The sequence below is a fragment of the Haliotis cracherodii genome, unplaced genomic scaffold (assembly GCF_022045235.1).
Source record: "Haliotis cracherodii isolate W230 unplaced genomic scaffold, xgHalCrac1.p SCAF_6, whole genome shotgun sequence".
Taxonomy (NCBI): Eukaryota; Metazoa; Mollusca; class Gastropoda; order Lepetellida; family Haliotidae; genus Haliotis; species Haliotis cracherodii.
This window is the reverse complement of record NW_027266319.1, coordinates 15704191-15728138: the sequence shown is the minus strand read 5'-3', so window position 1 is coordinate 15728138 and position 23948 is coordinate 15704191. Positions and strand designations below refer to the sequence as shown.

The following is a 23948-nucleotide window of genomic DNA, read 5'->3' as shown; positions in this document are numbered from 1 at the left end:
ATGTGTTCTCAGTTACATGCCAGGTCCTCTATGTTCTCATGTACAAGCGAGGACCTATGTGTTCTTATTTACATGCAAGGCCCTGAATGTTCTCATTTACCGCAGACCGCCTCCGTGGTCTCGTGGTAGAGCCTCCGCCCGGAGAGCGGAAGGTCCGGGGTTCGATTCCCGGCTGCGTCATACCAAAATACGTTAAAAGATGGTACACACACACACACACACACACACACACACACACACACACACACACACACGTCGCTATATAAGTACAATAATCTTGGACGCGACTTTAAACCCCATTTCACCTCACCTCACATTTACATGCAAGGACATATATGTTCACATGTACAAGCGAGGACCTATGTGTTCTTATGTACAAGCGAGGACCTCTATGTTCTCATGTACCAGCGAGGACCTATGTGTTCGCATGTACCAGCGAGAACCTCTATGTTCTCATTTACATGCAAGGACCCCTATGTTCTCATTTACGTGCAAGGACCACTATGTTCTCATGTACCAGCGAGGACCTCTATGTTCTCATGTATAAGCGAGGGCCTCTATGTTCTCATGTACCAGTGAGAACCTCTATGTTCTCATGTACCAGCGATGACCTCTATGTTCTCATGTACAAGCGAGAACCTCTATGTTCTCATGTACAAGCGAGGACCTCTATGTTCTCATGTACAAGCGAGGACCTATGTGTTCACATGTTCCAGTGAGGACCTCTATGTTCTCATTTACATCCAAGGACCTATGTGTTCTAATTTACATGCAGGGACCTCTATGTTCTCGTGAACAAGCGAGGACCTCTCTGTTCTCATTTACATGCAGACTGCCTCCGTGGTCTAGGCGAGGACCTATTTATTCTCATGTACAAGTGAGGTCCTAGATGTTCTCATGTACAAGGGTGGAGCTATGTATTCTCCTGTACAATGGTGGAACTATATGTTCTCCTGTACAATGGTGGAACTATATGTTCTCCTGTACAATGGTGGAACTATATGTTCTGCTGTACAATGGTGGAACTATATGTTCTCTTGTACAATGGTGGAACTATATGTTCTCATGTATAAAGGTGGAACTATATGTTCTCATGTACAAGGGTGGATATATGTATTCTCATGTACAATGGTGGAACTATATGTTCTCCTGTACAATGGTGGAACTATATGTTCTCATGTACAATGGTGGAACTATATGTTCTCATGTACATTGGTGGAACTATATGTTCTCATGTACAATGGTGGAACTATATGTTCTCTTGTACAATGGTGGAACTATATGTTCTCATGTACAATGGTGGAACTATATGTTCTCCTGTACAATGGTGGAACTATATGTTCTCCTGTACAATGGTGGAACTATATGTTCTCATTTATAATGGTGGAACTATATGTTCTCATGTACAATGGTGGAACTATATGTTCTCATGTACAATGGTGGAACTATATGTTCTCCTGTACAATGGTGGAACTATATGTTTTCATGTACAATGGTGGACGTGTGTGTTCTCTTGTACAATGGTGGAACTATATGTTCTGCTGTACAATGGTGGAACTATATGTTCTCCTGTACAATGGTGGAACTATATGTTCTCATGTACAATGGTGGAACTATATGTTCTGCTGTACAATGGTGGAACTATATGTTCTCTTGTACAATGGTGGAACTATATGTTCTCATGTATAAAGGTGGAACTATATGTTCTCATGTACAAGGGTGGAGATATGTATTCTCATGTACAATGGTGGAACTATATGTTCTCATGTACAATGGTGGAACTATATGTTCTCCTGTACAATGGTGGAACTATATGTTCTCCTGTACATTGGTGGAACTATATGTTCTCATGTATAAAGGTGGAACTATATGTTCTCTTGTACAATGGTGGAACTATATGTTCTCATGTACAAGGGTGGAGCTATGTATTCTCCTGTACAATGGTGGAACTATATGTTCTCATGTACAATGGTGGAACTATATGTTCTCCTGTACAATGGTGGAGCTATATGTTCTCCTGTACAATGGTGGAACTATATGTTCTGCTGTACAATGGTGGAACTATATGTTCTGCTGTACAATGGTGGAACTATATGTTCTCATGTACAAGGGTGGAGCTATGTATTTTCCTGTACAATGGTGGAACTATATGTTCTCATGTACAATGGTGGAACTATATGTTCTCCTGTACAATGGTGAAACTATATGTTCTCCTGTACATTGGTGTAACTATATGTTCTCTTGTACAATGGTGGAACTATATGTTCTCATGTACAATGGTGGAACTATATGTTCTCATGTACAATGGTGGAACTATATGTTCTCCTGTACAATGGTGGAACTATATGTTCTCATGTTCATTGGTGGAACTATATGTTCTCATGTACAATGGTGGAACTATATGTTCTCTTGTACAATGGTGGAACTATATGTTCTCATGTACAATGGTGGAACTATATGTTCTTTTGTACAATGGTGGATCTATATGTTCTCATGTACATTGGTGGACGTGTATGTTCTCATGTACAATGGTGGAACTATATGTTCTCATGTACAATGGTGGACGTGTGTGTTCTCATGTACAATGGTGGAACTGTATGTTCTCATGTACAATGGTGGAACTATATGTTCTCATGTACATTGGTGGACGTGTGTGTTCTCATGTACAATGGTGGAACTATATGTTCTCATGTACAATGGTGGAACTATATGTTCTCATGTACAATGGTGGAACTATATGTTCTCATATATAATGGTGGAACTGTATGTTCTCATGTACAATGGTGGAACTATATGTTCTCCTGTACAATGGTGGAACTGTATGTTCTCCTGTACAATGGTGGAACTATATGTTCTCATGTACAATGGTGGAACTATATGTTCTCATGTACATTGGTGGAACTATATGTTCTCATGTACAATGGTGGAACTATATGTTCTCCTGTACAATGGTGGAACTATATGTTCTCTTGTACAATGGTGGAACTATATGTTCTCATGTACAATGGTGGAACTATATGTTCTCATGTACATTGGTGGAACTATATGTTCTCATGTACAATGGTGGAACTATATGTTCTCATGTACAATGGTGGAACTATATGTTCTCCTGTACAATGGTGGAACTATATGTTCTCATGTACAATGGTGGAACTATATGTTCTCATGTACAATGGTGGAACTATATGTTCTCATATACAATGGTGGAACTATATGTTCTCATGTACATTGGTGGAACTATATGTTCTCCTGTACAATGGTGGAACTATATGTTCTCCTGTACACTGGTGGAACTATATGTTCTCCTGTACAATGGTGGAACTATATGTTCTCCTGTACAATGGTGGAACTATATGTTCTCCTGTACAATGGTGGAACTATATGTTCTCCTGTACAATGGTGGAACTATATGTTCTGCTGTACAATGGTGGAACTATATGTTCTGCTGTACAATGGTGGAACTATATGTTCTCATGTACAAGGGTGGAGCTATGTATTCTCCTGTACAATGGTGGAACTATATGTTCTCATGTACAATGGTGGAACTATATGTTCTCCTGTACAATGGTGAAACTATATGTTCTCCTGTACATTGGTGTAACTATATGTTCTCTTGTACAATGGTGGAACTATATGTTCTCATGTACAATGGTGGAACTATATGTTCTCATGTACAATGGTGGAACTATATGTTCTCCTGTACAATGGTGGAACTATATGTTCTCATGTTCATTGGTGGAACTATATGTTCTCATGTACAATGGTGGAACTATATGTTCTCTTGTACAATGGTGGAACTATATGTTCTCATGTACAATGGTGGAACTATATGTTCTTTTGTACAATGGTGGATCTATATGTTCTCATGTACATTGGTGGACGTGTATGTTCTCCTGTACAATGGTGGAACTATATGTTCTCATGTACAATGGTGGACGTGTGTGTTCTCATGTACAATGGTGGAACTGTATGTTCTCATGTACAATGGTGGAACTATATGTTCTCATGTACATTGGTGGACGTGTGTGTTCTCATGTACATTGGTGGAACTATATGTTCTCATGTACAATGGTGGAACTATATGTTCTCATGTACAATGGTGGAACTATATGTTCTCATATATAATTGTGGAACTGTATGTTCTCATGTACAATGGTGGAACTATATGTTCTCCTGTACAATGGTGGAACTGTATGTTCTCCTGTACAATGGTGGAACTATATGTTCTCATGTACAATGGTGGAACTATATGTTCTCATGTACATTGGTGGAACTATATGTTCTCATGTACAATGGTGGAACTATATGTTCTCCTGTACAATGGTGGAACTATATGTTCTCTTGTACAATGGTGGAACTATATGTTCTCATGTACAATGGTGGAACTATATGTTCTCTTGTACATTGGTGGAACTATATGTTCTCATGTACAATGGTGGAACTATATGTTCTCATGTACATTGGTGGACGTGTGTGTTCTCATGGACATTGGTGGAACTATATGTTCTCATGTACAATGGTGGAACTATATGTTCTCATGTACAATGGTGGAACTATATGTTCTCATATACAATGGTGGAACTATATGTTCTCATGTACATTGGTGGAACTATATGTTCTCCTGTACAATGGTGGAACTATATGTTCTCCTGTACAATGGTGGAACTATATGTTCTCCTGTACAATGGTGGAACTATATGTTCTCCTGTACAATGGTGGAACTATATGTTCTCCTGTACAATGGTGGAACTATATGTTCTCTTGTACATGTGTGGAAGTGTATATTCTCATGCACTAGGGTGGAGCTGTACGTTCTCTTGTACAAGTGTATATTCTAATCCCATGGGTGCAAACCAAGTCATGTCCACCTTTGTCTAAAATGGATTTGCCGACATTTTATTTGAGTAATTGAATTATAATTTAACGTCACGCCGCATTTTGTCACGAGTCAAGGTGTATCATCAGTGACGAGAAACCATTTTCCATTTGAACCGTTCGAACTTCTTTCTCCAAAATGTTAGCCTCGGACACGGCGCGTAATGATACGCATGTACAAGCATGATGTTCAACAAGTTATTAAATAAAAACAAAGAAATAACAAACTTGAAGATGCCTGGGTGCTACCAATACATTATAGTACAGTTCATATATCAAAACATACAGTTATGATAGAATCAGTATCCAAATTGGCAATGGATATGGTCCCCTTCATTTTGCCCCCATCCGTTCATAGAAAAGCAAAGATCCAGGAATTCCTTCGACCTTGACCCGTTGTGAAGATCAACAGCTTGACCTCTGTAGTGGCGGGAGTTACATGTGTGACAGGCACCAGCTATCTCGTTGACCTGAAAATAGAATGTTGAATAACCGGAATACCTACATAAATATTCTGATACGGTAACCTTTTACGGTTTTCAAAGTGTATGTCGTAGACGCACAATTTATCATCATGTTTATCATCAAGTTATTTATTGAGTTTATCGTCTTGTTTATCATCGTGTATATCATCAAGTTTATCATCATATTCATTAACTTTATCATCATGTATATCACCATATTTCAATATTGCATTTATATACTATTGGCTGTGAAAATAACTTTTTGAGAAAATGTTTTTGTCCTATTTTTTATAGAGAGGACGTAAGAAAACAACGGACATATTTCAGTACACGTTTGTCCATCACATACATTTCTGCATATTGATATTTTTCTAAAGAATTGAAGTTTTTAAAGAAGGAACAAGTTGGGGAGAGAGTTTGATTTTACACTCCTCTGAAAAATAATTTCTCGGCATGTCAGCTGAGTGAGACGTGCGCATCTTTCGGAAACCCACGATCAGCGGTAATGTGCTGACACGGGATTAAGATTCAGCAGCGTTTAAGAAGGAATTGCCACTTCTGGTCCCAGTACGTCCAAAGATCTGATACAATTTGTTTTAGAAGTCTTGTTTCTTTAATTTTCTTTATTTCCACCCGCTCTCTTCATCCTTCTGCTTTAGCGTGAACGCCGTATTGATAAAAGTAACATATGCCAACCATGTGATAGTTTATCTTATCGTATATGTATTACATTTTTTTATCTTGTCAATCCAAAATCTGTTGCTATTGTTGGAATATGTCTAAAAGCGGTGTAATACCATATTCACCTCACTTAGTCATCAATTGTTTTTATCAAATTATGAATATTCTATGTCTGTTTTTCATTGCCAGCATATCTACAACAGTATTTCGCTAGACACTAGTAGTAGTATACAGTCTGGTGATGGGGCAGCACATGCTATTGAACTGCTTGCGAAAGATGTAAGCATATTGTGTAAGCAGTGAGTGAGTGAGTTGGGTTTAACGCCGCTTTTAACATAATTCCAGTTATGTCACGGCGTGCCAGCTTAATGTGGGAGGAAAGCCTGAAGTGATGCAGGTCTCAGACGTCTACCACTTCGGTGAAATCCACGAACACGGGTATCGTGCTGACAAACCTAGAAACATAATCGGGGCGAACCGGGATTCGAACCCACAATCATAGGTTTCTGGCGTGCCCAAGGGACACAACTCTGCACAGCGAATCGCGGCGCCTTAGGCGACTGGGCCACCCGTGCCCTCCTGTGTAAGGAAGAATATGAATTCTTACATGCATGTATCCCTTCCTTGCCAGCGTGATGAGGTAGTGGACGAGGTCGTGGTTGAGGCAAATGGTGCCACCGGGAGCTAAGCAGCCATTGCAGGTGTAACTGGAAGAGTGTTCATACGATAAAGACACATCCGTAGTGAGAGTATAGACTGTTAACGTTAGACCGATACAGACATCTGTACTGAGAGGACAGACTGTTATAACAGTACAGAGATCCGCACTGAGAGGACAGACTGTTATAACGGTACAGACATCCGGACTGAGAGTACAGACTGTTATAACGGTACAGAAATCCGGACTGAGAGGACAGATTGTTATAACGGTACAGACATCCGGACTGAGAGTACAGATTGTTATAACGTTACATACATCCGGACTGAGAGGACAGACTGTTATAACGGTACAGGCATCCGGACTGAGAGGACAGATTGTTATAACGGTACAGACATCCGGACTGAGAGTACAGACTGTTATAACGGTACAGACATCCGGACTGAGAGGACAGACTGTTATAACGGTACAGGCATCCGGACTGAGAGGACAGATTGTTATAACGGTACAGACATCCGGACTGAGAGTACAGACTGTTATAACGGTACAGACATCCGGACTGAGAGGACAGACTGTTATAACGGTACAAACATCCGGAATGAGTGGACAGACAGTTATAACGTTACAAACATCTGGAATGAGAGTACAGACTGTTATAACGGTATAGACATCTGGACTGAGAGTACAGACTGTTATAACGGTACAGACATCTGGACTGAGAGTACAGACTGTTATAACGGTACAGACATGCGGAATGAGTGGACAGACTGTTATACCGGTACAGACATCCGGATTGAGAGGACAGACTGTTATAACGGTACAGACATCTGGACTGAGAGTACAGACTGTTATAACGGTACAGACATCCGGACTGAGAGGACAGACTGTTATAACGGTACAGAAATCCGGACTGAGAGGACAGACTGTTATAACGGTACAGAAATCCGGACTGAGAGGACAGATTGTTATAACGGTACAGACATCCGGACTGAGGGTACAGACTGTTATAACGGTACAGACATCCGGACTGAGAGGACAGACTACTTATCTGTACATTGGTTAGCTATCGCATTACATTGCAATTAAATGTAACTCACTGGGATCTGCTTGCAGCATGGCCGTTGCAGGTGTCCCGGATGTTGTTGTAGGAGAAAGCGTTGTCATGGACACCAGAGGGGTGAACCTTCCACAGCTCAATCTTGCCGGAGTTGTGGAGTTGAAGCAGCTCACAAGCCCATGCCTTGACTTGAGTGTCTCCGCACGATCCTGAGCCAGTGCCAGTGGAGGCTACAAGGCAAAGTAACATGACACGAGGCAACATGATAGATCAATCAGCTTCACGATGCAATAATATATAATATTATGTATAAGTTTACAGTATCTCTGTAACACAAACGAGGGTTAAATTACAGCGGAATCCATAAAACGTATCGGTGTATTATTCTGTTATTACAAAGATGACAACCGGGGAAATAAGTGACTAGTCTGTTACTTGTTTGTACCAATGTCCTGTACCAGGTGAACACTCCACAGTGAGTGAGTGAGTGAGTGAGTTGGGTTTAACGCCGCTTTTAACATTATTCCAGTTATATCACGGCGTGCCAGCTTAATGTGGTAGGAAAGCCCGAAGAGATGCAGGTCTCAGACGTTTACCACTTCGGTGAAACCCACGAGTACGGGTATGGTGCTGACAAACCTAGAAACATAATCGGGGCGAACCGGGATTCGAACCCACAATCATAGGTTTCTGGCGTGCCCAAGGGACGCAACTCTGCACAGCGAATCGCGGCGCCTTAGACGACTTGGCCACCCGTGCCCCCGAACACTCCACAGAAAAAGCTCCAGTGAAGCCAGAAAGCATGTTTACATCAAAGTAACAACCGTGCCCTTAGAAACACTCGACCTCCGTCAAAATCAAGGAAAATGTTGAATGACTTTTTAAAATCAAAACATGGACGGATGCAAATGAGTGAAGAACATGCATGGAAACGTACCACACTGCGCAGTGGTGCCGACGTTCAAGTATACCCCAGCTACCCAGAGTCGCTGAAACAATAAAGGTGTATCGAAGTACAGGTAAAACAGTCTGCTCTGGACTTTGGTACATAACATAATATTCTATAACATGTCATTACAGGACATATCATTTCATAACATGTTGGTTCACTGGTTACCATAAGAAGCAACACTTTGTGATAACTTTGTTTTAAAATATTAATATTTGCTATGTTTTTTATTGTTTAGCCTAATTTCCCTCATCTTCCCGAGGCGAGGGAGTTAATTAACTATAAAAGTCCAGTTTCGTGACTCCAACGTGGCAATTACGAGTTATGTCCCTTCTACGACCCTTCTATTGACCAATCACATTACACCTCTCACACCACCTGCATTTGCTTCAAACATAATGGCGGCGCCCAGTCAAGACGATCTGATCGATAAATAAGATCTTTTTTTTTTGCATAATAAAACGGGTCTTTCCTCGGGAAGTGCATAAAAACACATAGCACCTGGATTAGAAACATGAAAATAGTTGGGAAATATCCGTTGACGCTCAGTCGACGGAACCATATACCATAGTATAGTCGGAATCGTACAGCTGGCAGCAGAGATTTGTTATGAATATGGAAAGGTCGCTTTTATTTATCTGCACGGCAGTCTCCATGCTGATATCGAAGCGGGGCGGGCGGGTAGCCTAGTGGTTAAATCGTTCGTTCGTCACGCCGAAGACACGGGTTCGATTCCCGACATGGGTACAATGTGTGAAGCCCATTTCTTGTGTCCCCCGCCTTGATATTGCTGGAATATTGCTAAAAGCGGCGTAAAACCATAGTCAATCACTCACTGTTATCGAAGCGGAAGTTAATTTCGTTACGCGATTTTGACTGAACTATGCATGACTCGATAGTCAATCCAAAATATAACTCCGAAATTCCAGCCTAGTTAGACAAGGGTGGAAATTGTTTTTTTTCAAAGCCAGTTAATTTCCTTGAATTTGGAAAATGGATTTCCCTGAACACAACAGCTTAAAAACAAAATTTAGCGCTTACATTGCTAACAAAAACTATGATTTCTGTACCGTACCTGTCCGCTGACAGTTATCTCGAACCACTTGTAAGCTCCCAACGTGAGCTCCCCACCGTAGAACTTGTAACACTCCCCAGTGTTGAGTGTCGCCTTCACAGTCGTCCCTGACGTCCCCGCTGAAAGTACATCATCGAAGCATTCAAAAGCACAGTACCTCAGGTGTATTCGAATGCGTGTCTCGGTCGAGAAAGGACAGAGGCCACAGCGAGTTACTATGTAGATGGCATCAGGCATTCGTGAAGCGCGTTTCATTCCTGTATACTTATAACACATTTGACCTTTTGTACGTATAAAACACATTTGACCTTTCTGTACATTTTTAACACATTTGACCTTTCTGTGCATGTGTAACACATTTGACCTTCATGTCCATCTACAACACATTTGACCTTCATATATAAGTATAACACATTTGACCTTTATGTACATCTACAACACATTTGACCTTCATATATATGTAGAACACATTTGACCTTTATGTACATTTACAACAGGATTGGCCTTTTATAAGAATATGTTCGAACGATTTTGATCTTTAGGTCCATTTATAAAATTAATTCGTCCCATATGCCCATGAAACTAGTTGTATTTAACGACACACATGCCCAGCTAGATAGTTGGTCAAACCTAGAAGATATTCATTGTGCAGTCAGTTATCAGCGTAAGAAATTGCCTTGGTATATATTTAGAACGAATACGCGCCAACAGAAATTGATACTCATTTTCAACCAGATTGCTTTTACGATGAAAACTTTGCCTTTCACCCCTTTGAATCATATGCGATATGTTTCTTTCACATCGAAATCACTCGAAAAGCTAGGATAACGGATTAATGCAGTACGGACTTTGTAACTTTTGTTCAACATAATGCGTTGACAAATGAAGTTTTAGCCCGTGTCTCATGTTTGGTCCTAGAGTTGCTGATTAAAGCGGCACGCCGTTTTTTTTCGAGTGAATCTAAATTCTAATAGAAAAGGATCAACGAGTTGAATACATTGCCTTTTCCAGATGAAATTCTTTATCATGCCGTTCGTTGCTGCTTGGTTCAACACATAACATTTATTGGGGTATAGGGAATCAACCATGCACAAAAATATTACCTGATTAAGTTCACTAAAACATTTTTAGGGTATTTAGAATCAGTCACGCACGAAATATATTGCCTATATAAATTCATAAACGTCTTTGAAACATTACACTTCTAGAAACCATAAAAAAGGGAATTGGTAATCTTGAGATAGGACTCAGCTGATGTCAGCCTCAGGCAAGCAGATTGTAAATTACAAATGGAGCCTCACGGTGGTCTCTGGCGTTGACCCCTCCCCCGTGGACACAGAGGCATTGTCCGGACTTGAGGGTGGTGTGCGTCACGTCAGCAGTGACGGTGGCAACTAGGACACAGACCAACAGCAACATTGTCGACGACGTTTAGATGTGAAACTGCCTTGAGGGTTCCGTTATCTTATTGTTATAGGGCACGAAACATATGTATGGTAGCTTGATTAGGACATAACAAAGAACATTGTTACATGTGCGTCAGACAGAATCTTATGTCAATATGTAATACAAACAGAATTATATTCCTTCGTCTATGCCATTCCACACGGTGTGAATAGGGAGCGATAACAGAAGTTTCCCAAGAGACAGAGAATGAGTGAGTGAGTGAATGAGTAAGGGTTTATGTCTCTTTTAGCAATATTCCAGCAATACCTCGAAGGGCTACACCAGATATGGACTCCAATGAGAGTGAGTGAGTGAGTGAGTATGGTTTTACGCCGCTTTTAGCAATATTTCAGCAATAACACATTGTACCCATGTCGGGAATCGAACCCGGGTCTTCGGCGTGACAAGCTAACGCTTTAACCACTAAGCTACCCGACCGCTCCGACTTCAATGAGAGGATTCAGATTCGGGTCTTCAGTGTGAAATGCGAACGCTTTAACCGTTAGGCTAATTTAGAAATTGTCGTATACATAGTACGCTCAGAACATGAAAATGTTTGGAGTTTAATTATTTTGACAAATGGACACATAATGTTAACATGTGCTTACATTAGATGTAAAGCAGGCGCGCTAAAGCAGTGAAAAGATTTCTAAATGTTTAGCGTCAAAATCACAGCCATGAATGGTAACTTGTCTAATGATCGCTTAATATGATGTAACGTTTAGTTGTTGCATAAACGGAGTTGCGTCGATTTGCTGTGTTACTTGATTATCTCATCATGTTTAATTGTTCAGTCTGTTACGTTAATTCGTTACGTCCCCGACGTTTCAGGACGTTACGTCAAGTTGTTACGATCTGGAAGTTACTTCATGTTGTTACGTTCAGGAAGTCACGTCATGTTGTTACGTTCAGGAAGTTACTTCATGTTGTTACGTTTAGGAAGTTACGTCATGTTGTTACGTTGAGGAAGTTACTTCATGTTGTTACGTTCAGGAAGTTACGTCATGTTCTTACATTCAGGAAGTTACTTCATGTTCTTACATTCAGGAAGTCACGTCATGTTCTTACGTTCAGGAAGTCACGTCATGTTCTTACATTCGGGAAGTCACGTCATGTTCTTACGTTCAGGAAGTTACTTCATGTTCTTACATTCAGGAAGTTACGTCATGTTCTTACGTTCAGGAAGTTACATCATGTTCTTACATTCAGGAAGTTACCTCATGTTCTTACATTCAGGAAGTTACTTCATGTTGTTACGTTCAGGAAGTTACGTCATGTTGTTACGTTCAGGAAGTTACATCATATTGTTACGTTTAGGAATTAACTTCTTCATGTTGTTACGTTCAAGAAGTTACGTCAAGTTGTTACATTGAGGATGTTACGTCATGTTGTTACGTTCAGGATGTTACGTCAAGTAGTTATGAACAGGAAGTTACGTCAAGTTGGTACGTTTCAGGAAGTTACGTCGAGGCAACATCCCCGGGGTTTCATCCCACATTAAGCAGTCACACTGTGATTTATATGAAATACTTTTGAAAGCGGCATTAAACACGACCAGACTAACTCACCAACTGATACGTTAGTAATTTCATAATATTTTCTGCAAAGTTGCCGATTCAACTTGATTACCTCATCTGCATGTTGAAGGAGCCAAAGGCGGCCTTCCCAAAACAACACTAACAATAACAAGAAAAGAGTGGTCTTCCTTAAACAACAGTAACACTGTGAAGCAAGGTACATCCTTTCATAAATAAAAGTAATACGATCAAGCAAGGTGCGTTCTTTCCTCAACAACAGCAACACTATCAGCCAAGGTAGTTCTGTCCTCAACAACAGTCACACGATCAAGCAAGGTGCGCCCTTTCCTCAACAACAGCAACACTATCAGCCAAGGTAGTTCTGTCCTAAACATCAGTAACACAACCAAGCAAGGGACAGTAACACTATCAAGTATCAAGCAAGGTACATCCTTTCATAAATAACAGCAACACTATCAAGCAAGGTGTGTTCTTCCCAAAGCAAGAGCAACACTATTAAGCAAGATGCATTCTTCCCAAATCAAGACCAACACTATTAAGCAAGATGCGTTCTTCCCAAAACAAAGAGCAACACTATCTAGCAAGATGAATTCTTCCCAAAAGAAGGGCAATACTATCAAGCTGGATGCATTCTTCCCAAAACAAGAGCAACACTATCTAGCAAGATGAATTCTTCCCAAAACAAGGGCAATACTATCAAGAAGGATGCATTCTTACAAAACCAAGAGCAACACTATTTAGCAAGATGAATTCTTCCCAAAACAAGGGCAATACTATCAAGCAAGATGTGTTCTTCCCAAAACAAGAGCAACACTTTCAAGCAAGGTGCGTTCCTCAGAAACAAAAGCAACACTATCAAGCAAGGTGCGTTCCTCAGAAACAAGCGCAAGATGCAATAGTGATACTATGAAGGAAGGTACGGTTTTCGTGAAAGAACATGAACACTAACAACGAAGGTACGGTCTTCGTGAAAGAACATCAACACTAACAACCAACGTACGGTCTTCGTGAAAGAACATCAACACTAACAACCAAGGCACGGTCTTCGTGTAAGAACATCACCACTAACAACCAAGGTACGGTCTTTGTGAAAGAACATCACCACTAACAACCAAGGCAACAACAGCAAGGTACGGGGAAGTTTTGTTCAGTTGAATTATCTTGGCCTGGTGTGTGTTCCATACCCAAAGCTGTATGTAAAGAACACACCACGGATCGTGGGAGTGGCCACATGACGCCGACACAAGTTCCATTTATTGACGAATCGAGCGACAAGTGGTTGAAGAGTCAGCTCGTCAGACTGAGACTCGTACACTGCTACAACCTTTTGTCCACCCTTGTGATATTGTTGATGTATTGATAACAACTGCAGAATATCCTTGAAACCACTTTTGTACAAATATAGAATTGCATTTTCTAGATTCGGATGCTCCTCATATGAATAAAATATTGAAACAGGAACATATTCCAAAATCCAAAAGGAAATTAGATTATGTAGAATGTGATTTACAGCTAATAGAGGATAAGCACCATTTTGTTCTCAGTTGTCCTTTTTATCAGAATTGCATACCTACATCCATCAATGTTTAAATTTCCAAATATATTTAAGTTTAAGGAATGGATATATTCTATAGACATTAATGTACTGAAGCCTTTGTCTGTATATATATTACATGCAATGAATTTAAGACATGCAATATATATATATTTGTGGATAGTGACTGGACATATTGATTTCTGCTTATATATATCCTAGGGCCTTTCAGTATTTCTGTGATAATGATTGATTGACAAAAGCTCAAGTACTGATTTACTTGTCGTAGACTTTCTCATGAAGAAGCTATGGTGCAATGTTTTAGAGCTAATTTGCTTTAATAGTAAACTGATGAACGTGGGAACATTGCATGTATGTGTGAATTATACATAACGTCATTGATCACCACCAGCAAATGATGCAGTCAGTGAGTATGGTACAACCCACATTGTCCCTCATATTGATAATCGAACCAGGGTTCTTCTGCGTGACAACACCTTAACGTAGACTAATCACACGCTTTCAATTATGTAGATAAGATTATGTGTGTGTTGTGTTAAAGCTGTTTAGATGGTGACTACTCTTAATTATGTTATAGAGTCTGAAGATGCGTTGGTTCATATCGGTCTTGTTTGCTGTGCAGACGTCTTATACGTGTTCGACATACTTGGAATGCAGCCTCGTATTGATTTGTTGACTATATCTTCAAACTTGGGATTAAAAACAGACAAAACTTTTTGTCTGTTTTAGAAGTTAAGAAAATTGGATTGACGCTCCTCCTTTTTCCGTACAATAAGGCTACATATTGGACTTGCATGACATGCTTACCCTTTACTCGAACTATCGATGTCATCACTGATTTTTAGTGATACATTCTCATCATAAGTTTCACCACTATTTTACCTTTTACTGTTTCGGCAGCTATTCGAAACAGATCGTATTCTGGAACTGATGTTTTATATTGAATAAACAGACAGCTCGCTATTCATTATACCGAAGGCGCCATCTGCCTAGTGTATAAATATTAAGTACATGAAGTAGAGGTACATGTATTCATCCATAACAATAGATATCAAGAGTACACAGCTTTTCCCACATTTATAGCATAGATGGTGTATATTGACATACTTGTATGGTGGCATTAATGATATGAGTTATGAATATAGGCAAAGAGGAAACAAAGTGTGACCTGCGTAACATCCATATGATGGGGATAGGACAATTTAGGCAAGAAGAGGGCATCCCACTATACATCAACTATGCTCGCCCTCCTGGCGGACCTGTTTCGTTATGCATATGAATCGGAATTTCTGTTTGGATTGGTAAAATATAAAAATGGAATTTGGCCAAGAGGTTTTACTTAAGCTTCAGGTAAATTGATATCGTTCAATAATTGGTCAACAAGCTAATTCCCTTCCACTGATTTACTCACCTGAACGGACCCGTGAAGATCCGGGGTAGAATAGGTCTTCAGCAACCCATGCTTGCCATAAAAGGCGAATATGCTTGTCGTAAAAGGCAACTAATGGGATCGGGTGGTCAGGCTCGCTGACTTGGTTGATGCATGTCATCGATCCCAATTGCGTGGATCGATGCTCATGACATTAATCACTGGATTGTCTGGTCCAGACTCGATTATTTACAGACCGCCGTCATATGGCTGGAATATTGCTGAGTGCGGCGTTAAACAACAAACCAACCAACTCATTTGAACGAGAAATAGAAGACACCAGTGGAACCGCTCCATCTGTTTCATATTTAGATCTAGATTTAGTGACAGGAAAATTACCACAAGACATTTTGACAAAAGGTCTGACATTAACTTTGCCTTCATGTCAAGCAATATTCCTGCAGCTCCAGCCTTTGGTGTCTACATTTCGCAGTTTTTTTAGGTTCAAGTGAACATACTCTTTAAAAGAAGATTTTTATGAGCCTCGTACGACTCTTCCTCAAAAGGTGTTTGATCAGGGTTACAACATTCAAGGCATTGCAAGGTTTTCAAAACGTTTTATTAGGTATCTGGAGGATATTTCCGAACTTGACGTAATCAGTGCCAACAATGATGTCCGTTATTTTGAATTGTAGCATATGTTCCCGTGTTTGTTCAGGTGCACACTTGACTTGTGTTTGTGCCGACTGCCACCGTGGGGAATGGACACCCTCACCCTTTCACAAATTGATAGCGATTCACACATGCTAATGATATGGTCAGATCCGTACATCAATTAATATGTCTTATGATTATTGAATGGGTTTTGTTGCCTTTATTCATAACAGTGAAACGCGTATGTATTTCCATCCGTCCTTAATAGTTTCAACCAATATTTGATAACACAAAAGTGACTAGAAATATAGAAAGCACAACGACTAGTTCGGATCCATATCATGGAATATGAATATGAATATGATATAAATTTACAGCCAAATAGATACTTACATATACGTGTTCTCCTTCAGTAATGTGTAGATCTGCACGATTGCTTTTGATATTAAATATGTCAGAACATGTTAGGTTATATTATAATATGTTCATTTCGCATTTAGTGTATTTGGTTTATTGCGTGCCATAGTACCCCCGACGGCGTGAGGCATTTCTCATGATATCGACCACTGGTCTGTCTGGTGTCAGAGCTGGACTACTTCTGACTGTGATGATTTGATACACGCGATACCAAACGTTTGCACTAAAACGTCGCATACTATGTGACCAATGACATCCGGGTAAGAATAGGTCTTCAGCAACCCACGCTTGTGTAAGAGGCGACTAACGGGATTGGGTGGTCAGAGTCGCTGACTTGGTTGATGCATGTTATATTTTCCCAGTTGCGTGGATCGATGCGCATGATATCAGTCATTGGACTATCTGGTCCAGACTCGATTATTTACAAACCGTCGTCATATAGCTGGAATATTGCTGAGTGTGGCGTATATATATATCATCACAGGTTGGACAGTGTCATCCCTGTAACAGTTGACATCATCTGATAGACAAAGGAGATGGCAGATAAACAATTTTTGTGATGATCTGAGCTGTTTTTCTTCCGTTACTTAAACCATACCTCTCGCCACGAATATTATGTCGGTCTTGTGTAGATAATTAAATGAAAAGTAAGTTAACGTTTAGTACACATCAAATTGGGAACACAAAATCAATCATAATCGATCACATATGGACTATTGCAGCCACATGGATAATGTAAATATGGTCGATATCTCCCATGACGATTCCTGAAGCAATCTCTTATTATAGCTCAACTCTTCTCATCTTGATATCTTTGTCGTGTCAACCTAACGTAGAAAGTGTCATAATGCCCGTCATCACCAACGTCGCTCTACTTTTAACAATTTTATCATTTGGAGTCCCATCGAATGCTCAGGGTAGATCAAGTTCCATGGTACGTGTCCCTGAGTATGACAATATGCTTGATGAACGCTATGAGATCACAGATCATGCTGGACTCTCCCACAGGGGGGACTGTGCCTCTTTGTGTCACAGGGACGTCCGCTGTGTCTCCTTCTCCTACAACATCCTCACCGGCAGATGTCTCCTCCACTCTGTACACTTCTACAACATGAAGAGAGGGGTATCACAACAGGGATGGCGCTACTTCAAGCTGTTTACGGGTAAGTTGAGAATTTACTTCAAGCTTTGAAATACCTGGACATGTCCTCCAAGGTGAAGACAGGTTAAGTCCACTTCAGCTACACGTTGACCAACGGTCAGTTCAAGTTGTGCTATACGTTGTGCACAGGTCAGAGCACTTCTACTACAAGTATGTCATCGTCCCAATTGCTTAGATCGATGCTCCTGGTGTCAATCACTGGATTCTGGATAACTGATCCAGGCTCGATTAGTTACAGACCGCCGTCACATAGCTAGAATAATACTCGTTAAACTAACGAAAACGTTTTACCTGTACACAGATCAGTTCCAATATGGTACACACGTCAGTCCACTTCTACTGCAAGTTGTACACATGTCTGTCCACTTCTACTACAAGTTGTACACACGTCAGTCCACTTCTACTACACGTTGTACACATGTCAGTCCACTTCTACTGCAAGTTGTACACATGTCAGTCCACTTCTACTACAAGTTGTACACATGTCAGTCCACTTCCACTACAAGTTATACACATGTCTGTCCACTTCCACTACAAGTTGTACACATGTCAGTCCACTTCTACTACACGTTGTACACATGTCAGTCCACTTCTACTACAAGTTGTACACATGTCTGTCCACTTCCACTACAACTTGTACACATGTCAGTCCACTTCTACTACAAGTTGTACACATGTCAGTCCACTTCCACTACAAGTTGTACACATGTCAGTCCACTTCTACTGCAAGTTGTACACATGTCAGTCCACTTCTACTACAAGTTGTACATATGTCTGTCCACTTCCACTACAAATTGTACACATGTCAGTCCACTTCCACTACAAGTTGTACACATGTCAGTCCACTTCCACTACAAGTTATACACATGTCTGTCCACTTCCACTACAAATTGTACACATGTCAGTCCACTTCCACTACAAGTTGTACACATGTCAGTCCACTTCCACTACAAGTTGTACACATGTCAGTCCACTTCTACTACAAGTTGTACACATGTCAGTCCAGTTCTACTACAAGTTGTACACATGTCAGTCCACTTCCACTACAAGTTGTACACATGTCAGTCCAATTCTACTACAAGTTGTACACATGTCAGTCAGTTCTACTACAAGTTGTACACATAACAGTCCACTTCTACTACAAGTTGTACACATGTCTGTCTACTTCTACTACAAATTGTACACATGTCAGTCCATTTCTACTGCAACTTGTACACATGTCTGTCCATTTCTACTGCAAGTTGTACACATGTCTGTTCACTTCTACTACAAATTGTACACATGTCAGTCCATTTCTACTGCAAGTTGTACACACGTCAGTCCACTTCTACTACAAGTTGTACACATGTAAGTTCACTTCTGCTTCAAGTTGTACACATGTCAGTCCATTTCTACTTCAAGTTGTACACATGTCTGTCCACTTCTACTGCAAGTTGTACACATGTCAGTCCATTTCTTCTTCAAGTTGTACACACGTCAGTCCACTTCTACTACAAGTTGTACACATGTCAGTCCACTTCTACTTCAAGTTGTACACACGTCAGTCCACTTCTACTACAAGTTGTACACATGTCAGTCCACTTCTACTACAAGTTGTACACATGTCAGTCCACTTCTACTGCAAGTTGTACACACGTCAGTCCACTTCTACTACAAGTTGTACACATGTAAGTCCACTTCTGCTTCAAGTTGTACACATGTCAGTCCATTTCTACTACAAGTTGTACACATGTCTGTCCAAATCTACTACAAGTTGTACACATGTCTGTCCAGTTCTACTACAAGTTGTACACACGTCTGTCCAGTTCTACTACAAGTTGTACACATGTCAGTCCACTTCTACTACAAGTTGTACACATGTCAGTCCACTTCTACTGCAACTTGTACACATGTCTGTCTACTTCTACTACAAGTTGTACAAATGTCAGTCCACTTCTACTACAAGTTGTACACATGTCAGTCCACTTCTACTACAAGTTGTACACATGTCAGTTCACTTCTACTACAAGTTGTACACATGTCAGTTCACTTCTACTACAAGTTGTACACATGTCAGTCCATTTCTTCTTCAAGTTGTACACACGTCAGTCCACTTCTACTACAAGTTGTACACATGTAAGTTCACTTCTGCTTCAAGTTGTACACATGTCAGTCCATTTCTACTTCAAGTTGTACACATGTCTGTCCACTTCTACTGCAAGTTGTACACATGTCAGTCCATTTCTTCTTCAAGTTGTACACACGTCAGTCCACTTCTACTACAAGTTGTACACATGTCAGTCCACTTCTACTGCAAGTTGTACACACGTCAGTCCACTTCTACTACAAGTTGTACACATGTAAGTCCACTTCTGCTTCAAGTTGTACACATGTCAGTCCATTTCTACTGCAAGTTGTACACATGTCTGTCCAAATCTACTACAAGTTGTACACATGTCTGTCCAGTTCTACTACAAGTTGTACACACGTCTGTCCAGTTCTACTACAAGTTGTACACATGTCAGTCCACTTCTACTACAAGTTGTACACATGTCAGTCCACTTCTACTGCAACTTGTACACATGTCTGTCTACTTCTACTACAAGTTGTACAAATGTCAGTCCACTTCTACTACAAGTTGTACACATGTCTGTCTACTTCTACTACAAGTTGTACAAATGTCAGTCCACTTCTACTACAAGTTGTACGCATGTCAGTTCACTTCTACTACAAGTTATACACATGTCTTTCCACTTCTACTACAAGTTGTACACAGGTCAGTTCACTTCTACTTCAAGTTGTACACATGTCTGTCCACTTCTACTACAAGTTGTACATTTAACATTGTACTGATTTATACACAACCACATCAGAGAATCTTTGTTAATCTATTCGAGCAGAAGCGAAATTAAAGTCCATTTACTTGTTCTAGTTTTAATATCGTTGTAAGGAGCTGAACTGTAAACATATTGTATATCTTATCGTATCTAGACCGGTGCCCTCTAGACTACGTGTACAACAGGATAGGGAAGTTCTGTTTTCGACACGACCTGTTACAAGCATCTTGGTCCGAACATGCCCGGCGTTGCAACGACAGCGGAGGCTCGCTTTTGATCATTGACACACCCGAAAAACAAGCGGAAGTTGTTAAACAGATTGGCTGTTGTCAAGGTAAGTAACCAAGGAACCGGGATATATATATGTCAGTCCACTTCTACTATATATATGTAAAAGAAATGAAATAGAAAAGACACTCAACACCGGACCCTACTGGAAATCAATACATCTGCACCTGGCATAACGTCTTACCTTTGTACACTATTGTGTAAACATGCAGGTATTGATAGTCAACACTCGTCACTTTCCGTAACCTGAAAGGAGACCTCTCCCGGAATGACATGAGTGATCCCTATAATTCCCTAAACTGTTTTATCATAAATTACATATGTCTCTCGTCCACAACATATCTTAATTCTAATCTGTTCTCCTTCAGATATACAGAACATAAACCTCTATCTTGGAGGTTACAAGGCCGAGGGGACATGGCGCTGGGTTGATGGAAGGGAGATAACTCCAACGTTCTGGTACAATTCCACTGTCAACAAACAAACTGGGCACATAGCTATTTCGAGCAAGTTTCAGTACATGTGGGCTGTGAGAACTTCAAATAGACGTGCCTTATGTGAAGTAGTGAATGTATCATTCTAACCCTCTGTATACATACAACTAAACTTAAAGGTAGAAGTGAATCCTGTCTATGTTATAAACGGACAGAGTGGGCAGTCATCTGAGGCGCTGCAATTCGCTGTACAGAGTTGCGTCCCTTGTGCACGCCAGAACCCTATGATCGTGGGTTCGAATCCTGTTCGGCCCGATTATGTTTATGGGTTTGTTAGCACAATACCCTGCTCGTTAGCTTCACAAGAGTTACTGGTTGTTTTTAAACTATAAGCTTGATGACGTCATTGATCTGCGTCTGCGACGCCATGTTTGTTAAATGAAAAAGAATTAAGTTGAAGCCTATTATAGAACTGGTTTGTTTATATCATATATTCAAGTATGTATTCGCATCCACCATACTCACACTCTTGCCCCAATATGCCTAGCTTACATTAACACTGATTTTTTTTAGCCTGGGCTCAAATCACCCTTCTTCTAGGCTCAAAACACCCACTCAAGACTTAAATCAGTCCCCTATATTGACATTATATTCACCAATGGAATAAATAGAAGATACTACAGAATGCCTTTGCTGCTGATACAGTGTTTGTAGCATGTATCATACTAGTAGCCACAGAGCATTAGACAAAAATAACAACCTGGAAAAAAATAGTAGAAAGCTGAAATTTTCTTGAGATTTTCTGAAAGTCACACTGATGCAACTGGTGACATTTTCAAAATGGCTGCCATTTCCAAGATGGCCGCCATTATTTTTGAAAATGATATGCCATTTTGTAGTTGCATATATTCATGATATCATGCAATATTTCAAATGAAGGCTCTTTTTATGATATTTGTAACACTTCTGGTTCAGCAATGTGCAATGATTAGAAGAACTAGTTTCAGCATTTAAAGAATCATTAAACAAATGTGTTTACGTTTAATGGTAAGGTTGATTTAAAATCTTTATAACTCACTGTTTTACTTAAATTTGTATTTTTTTAAATTTTGAAATAAAGTGCATTTTAAGTGCACATATGATCTTTGTTTTCCAGTAGTCATTGTTTAATTTTGTAAATATATTAAATAAATGTTGGTTTGAATATTTGAAGTGTCTGTCATTCAAAGTTTCATCCGAGCAAGGCGCACTGTTAATTGGAGTATAAATGAGGTATAATTAAAGGTATAAATGAACTCAACAATATTATTCATGAGGATCACGTGTGATAAAGGATAGCTCAAAAATAGAATCATATTTTCTTCACGAGTTTGTCAAACAAACAACCTCTTTTTTTGTAAAAGTCATCACAGGAAAAGCACAAGAATGTCCTGGCAAGTTTGCTCAAGTCTGAAGTCAATGTCCACATTCTACAATCTACATATGTATATCCTTGACTGTGGTCGCCTGCTCCTAAGTTTGCCCTGGCCTGTAGGTGTCCCTTACGGTCAGGTGTGTGACCACTATGTATCCTGTGTACTTAATCACTATGGACCAGAGACAGTAGGGTGTTGGATGGATATGGCAATGCATGCTTCCTAAACAAAAGTTGACGCACAGTAGAGAAGGGATGAAGTCTCTTGGGTAAAGTCTGCTTGCCTGAAAGGGGAAACAGAAGGCTTTCTGTTTGCTGCTCAGGACCATCCATGGTACGACCCAGAATTTGTAGAAGGCGTCATGGAAAATGATAAATATAAGATTCTTTGGAATAGGTCCGTATACATCAGACGTATCCAGGCCAACAAATCTGATTTTGTCCTGTATAATAAATCCAATGAAATCATTTATATTATTGAATTTTCTGTCCCTTTTGACACTAATGTGATGCAAATATGCAGACCTCGCTTTCGAAATGTCACGCTTGCATCCCAAGTACCAAGTTGTCCGACTCCCCATTATTCTCGATGCCTTAGGTTTGGTACCTCCAAATCTGTTGACTGACATTGGGAGAGTACCAGGGTTTGCTGCCAGGAATACAGCCCTACTGACAATCTGGGTGATGCAGAAGGCTGCAGTGTTGGGGCGTCTTCACATTCTCCGAAAGGTTCTGGTTGGGTTTAAGTAGGCAGCGTTTCCTGGGAGAAGTCCCATTCGCTGTCTGGGCTGCGTGTAGAGGGGGCAAGGGCCCTGAGCTGATGATGAGCCTAACCAGCCTGACTGTGCCAGGATCACCCAAACCCTCTTTGCTGCATTTTCTTATTTTAATCTGTTCATAATAACACACAGTATAATGTAAGCAATATTAATATCAAGCGGTGTACGATAAGGTTGCATTTTGAGTCCGTTTTTGTTTATATTTTTCACTTAATTTAAAATCTAATCATGTACATCACGTGACAAATGTTAAAATGCAATCTGCATCGTACTTTGAGGCCTTGAGGCCTGAATTACTGAATAGACTGTCTGTCTGT

The 23948-nt window shown here is 40.2% G+C and overlaps 2 protein-coding genes across 2 annotated transcripts; one reads left to right on the top strand and one right to left on the bottom strand.

Annotated features, from left to right (window-relative positions):
* Window positions 1-5110: 5110 nt before the first annotated feature.
* Window positions 5111-11218, bottom strand: LOC139445931 (uncharacterized). The gene is made up of 6 exons (XM_071227182.1): window positions 11061-11218; window positions 9760-9878; window positions 8673-8724; window positions 7776-7965; window positions 6628-6727; window positions 5111-5345 (listed from the first exon to the last, which is right to left on the bottom strand). Exons 1-6 carry the CDS (start codon window positions 11176-11178, stop codon window positions 5175-5177), a joined length of 750 nt encoding a protein of 249 aa, XP_071083283.1. The 5' UTR covers window positions 11179-11218; the 3' UTR covers window positions 5111-5174.
* A 6367-nt stretch (window positions 11219-17585) lies between these two features.
* On the top strand, window positions 17586-22371 carry LOC139446120 (asialoglycoprotein receptor 2-like). The gene is made up of 3 exons (XM_071227402.1): window positions 17586-17901; window positions 20871-21050; window positions 21373-22371. Exons 1-3 carry the CDS (start codon window positions 17586-17588, stop codon window positions 21585-21587), a joined length of 711 nt encoding a protein of 236 aa, XP_071083503.1. The 3' UTR covers window positions 21588-22371.
* The last annotated feature ends 1577 nt before the right edge of the window (window positions 22372-23948 follow it).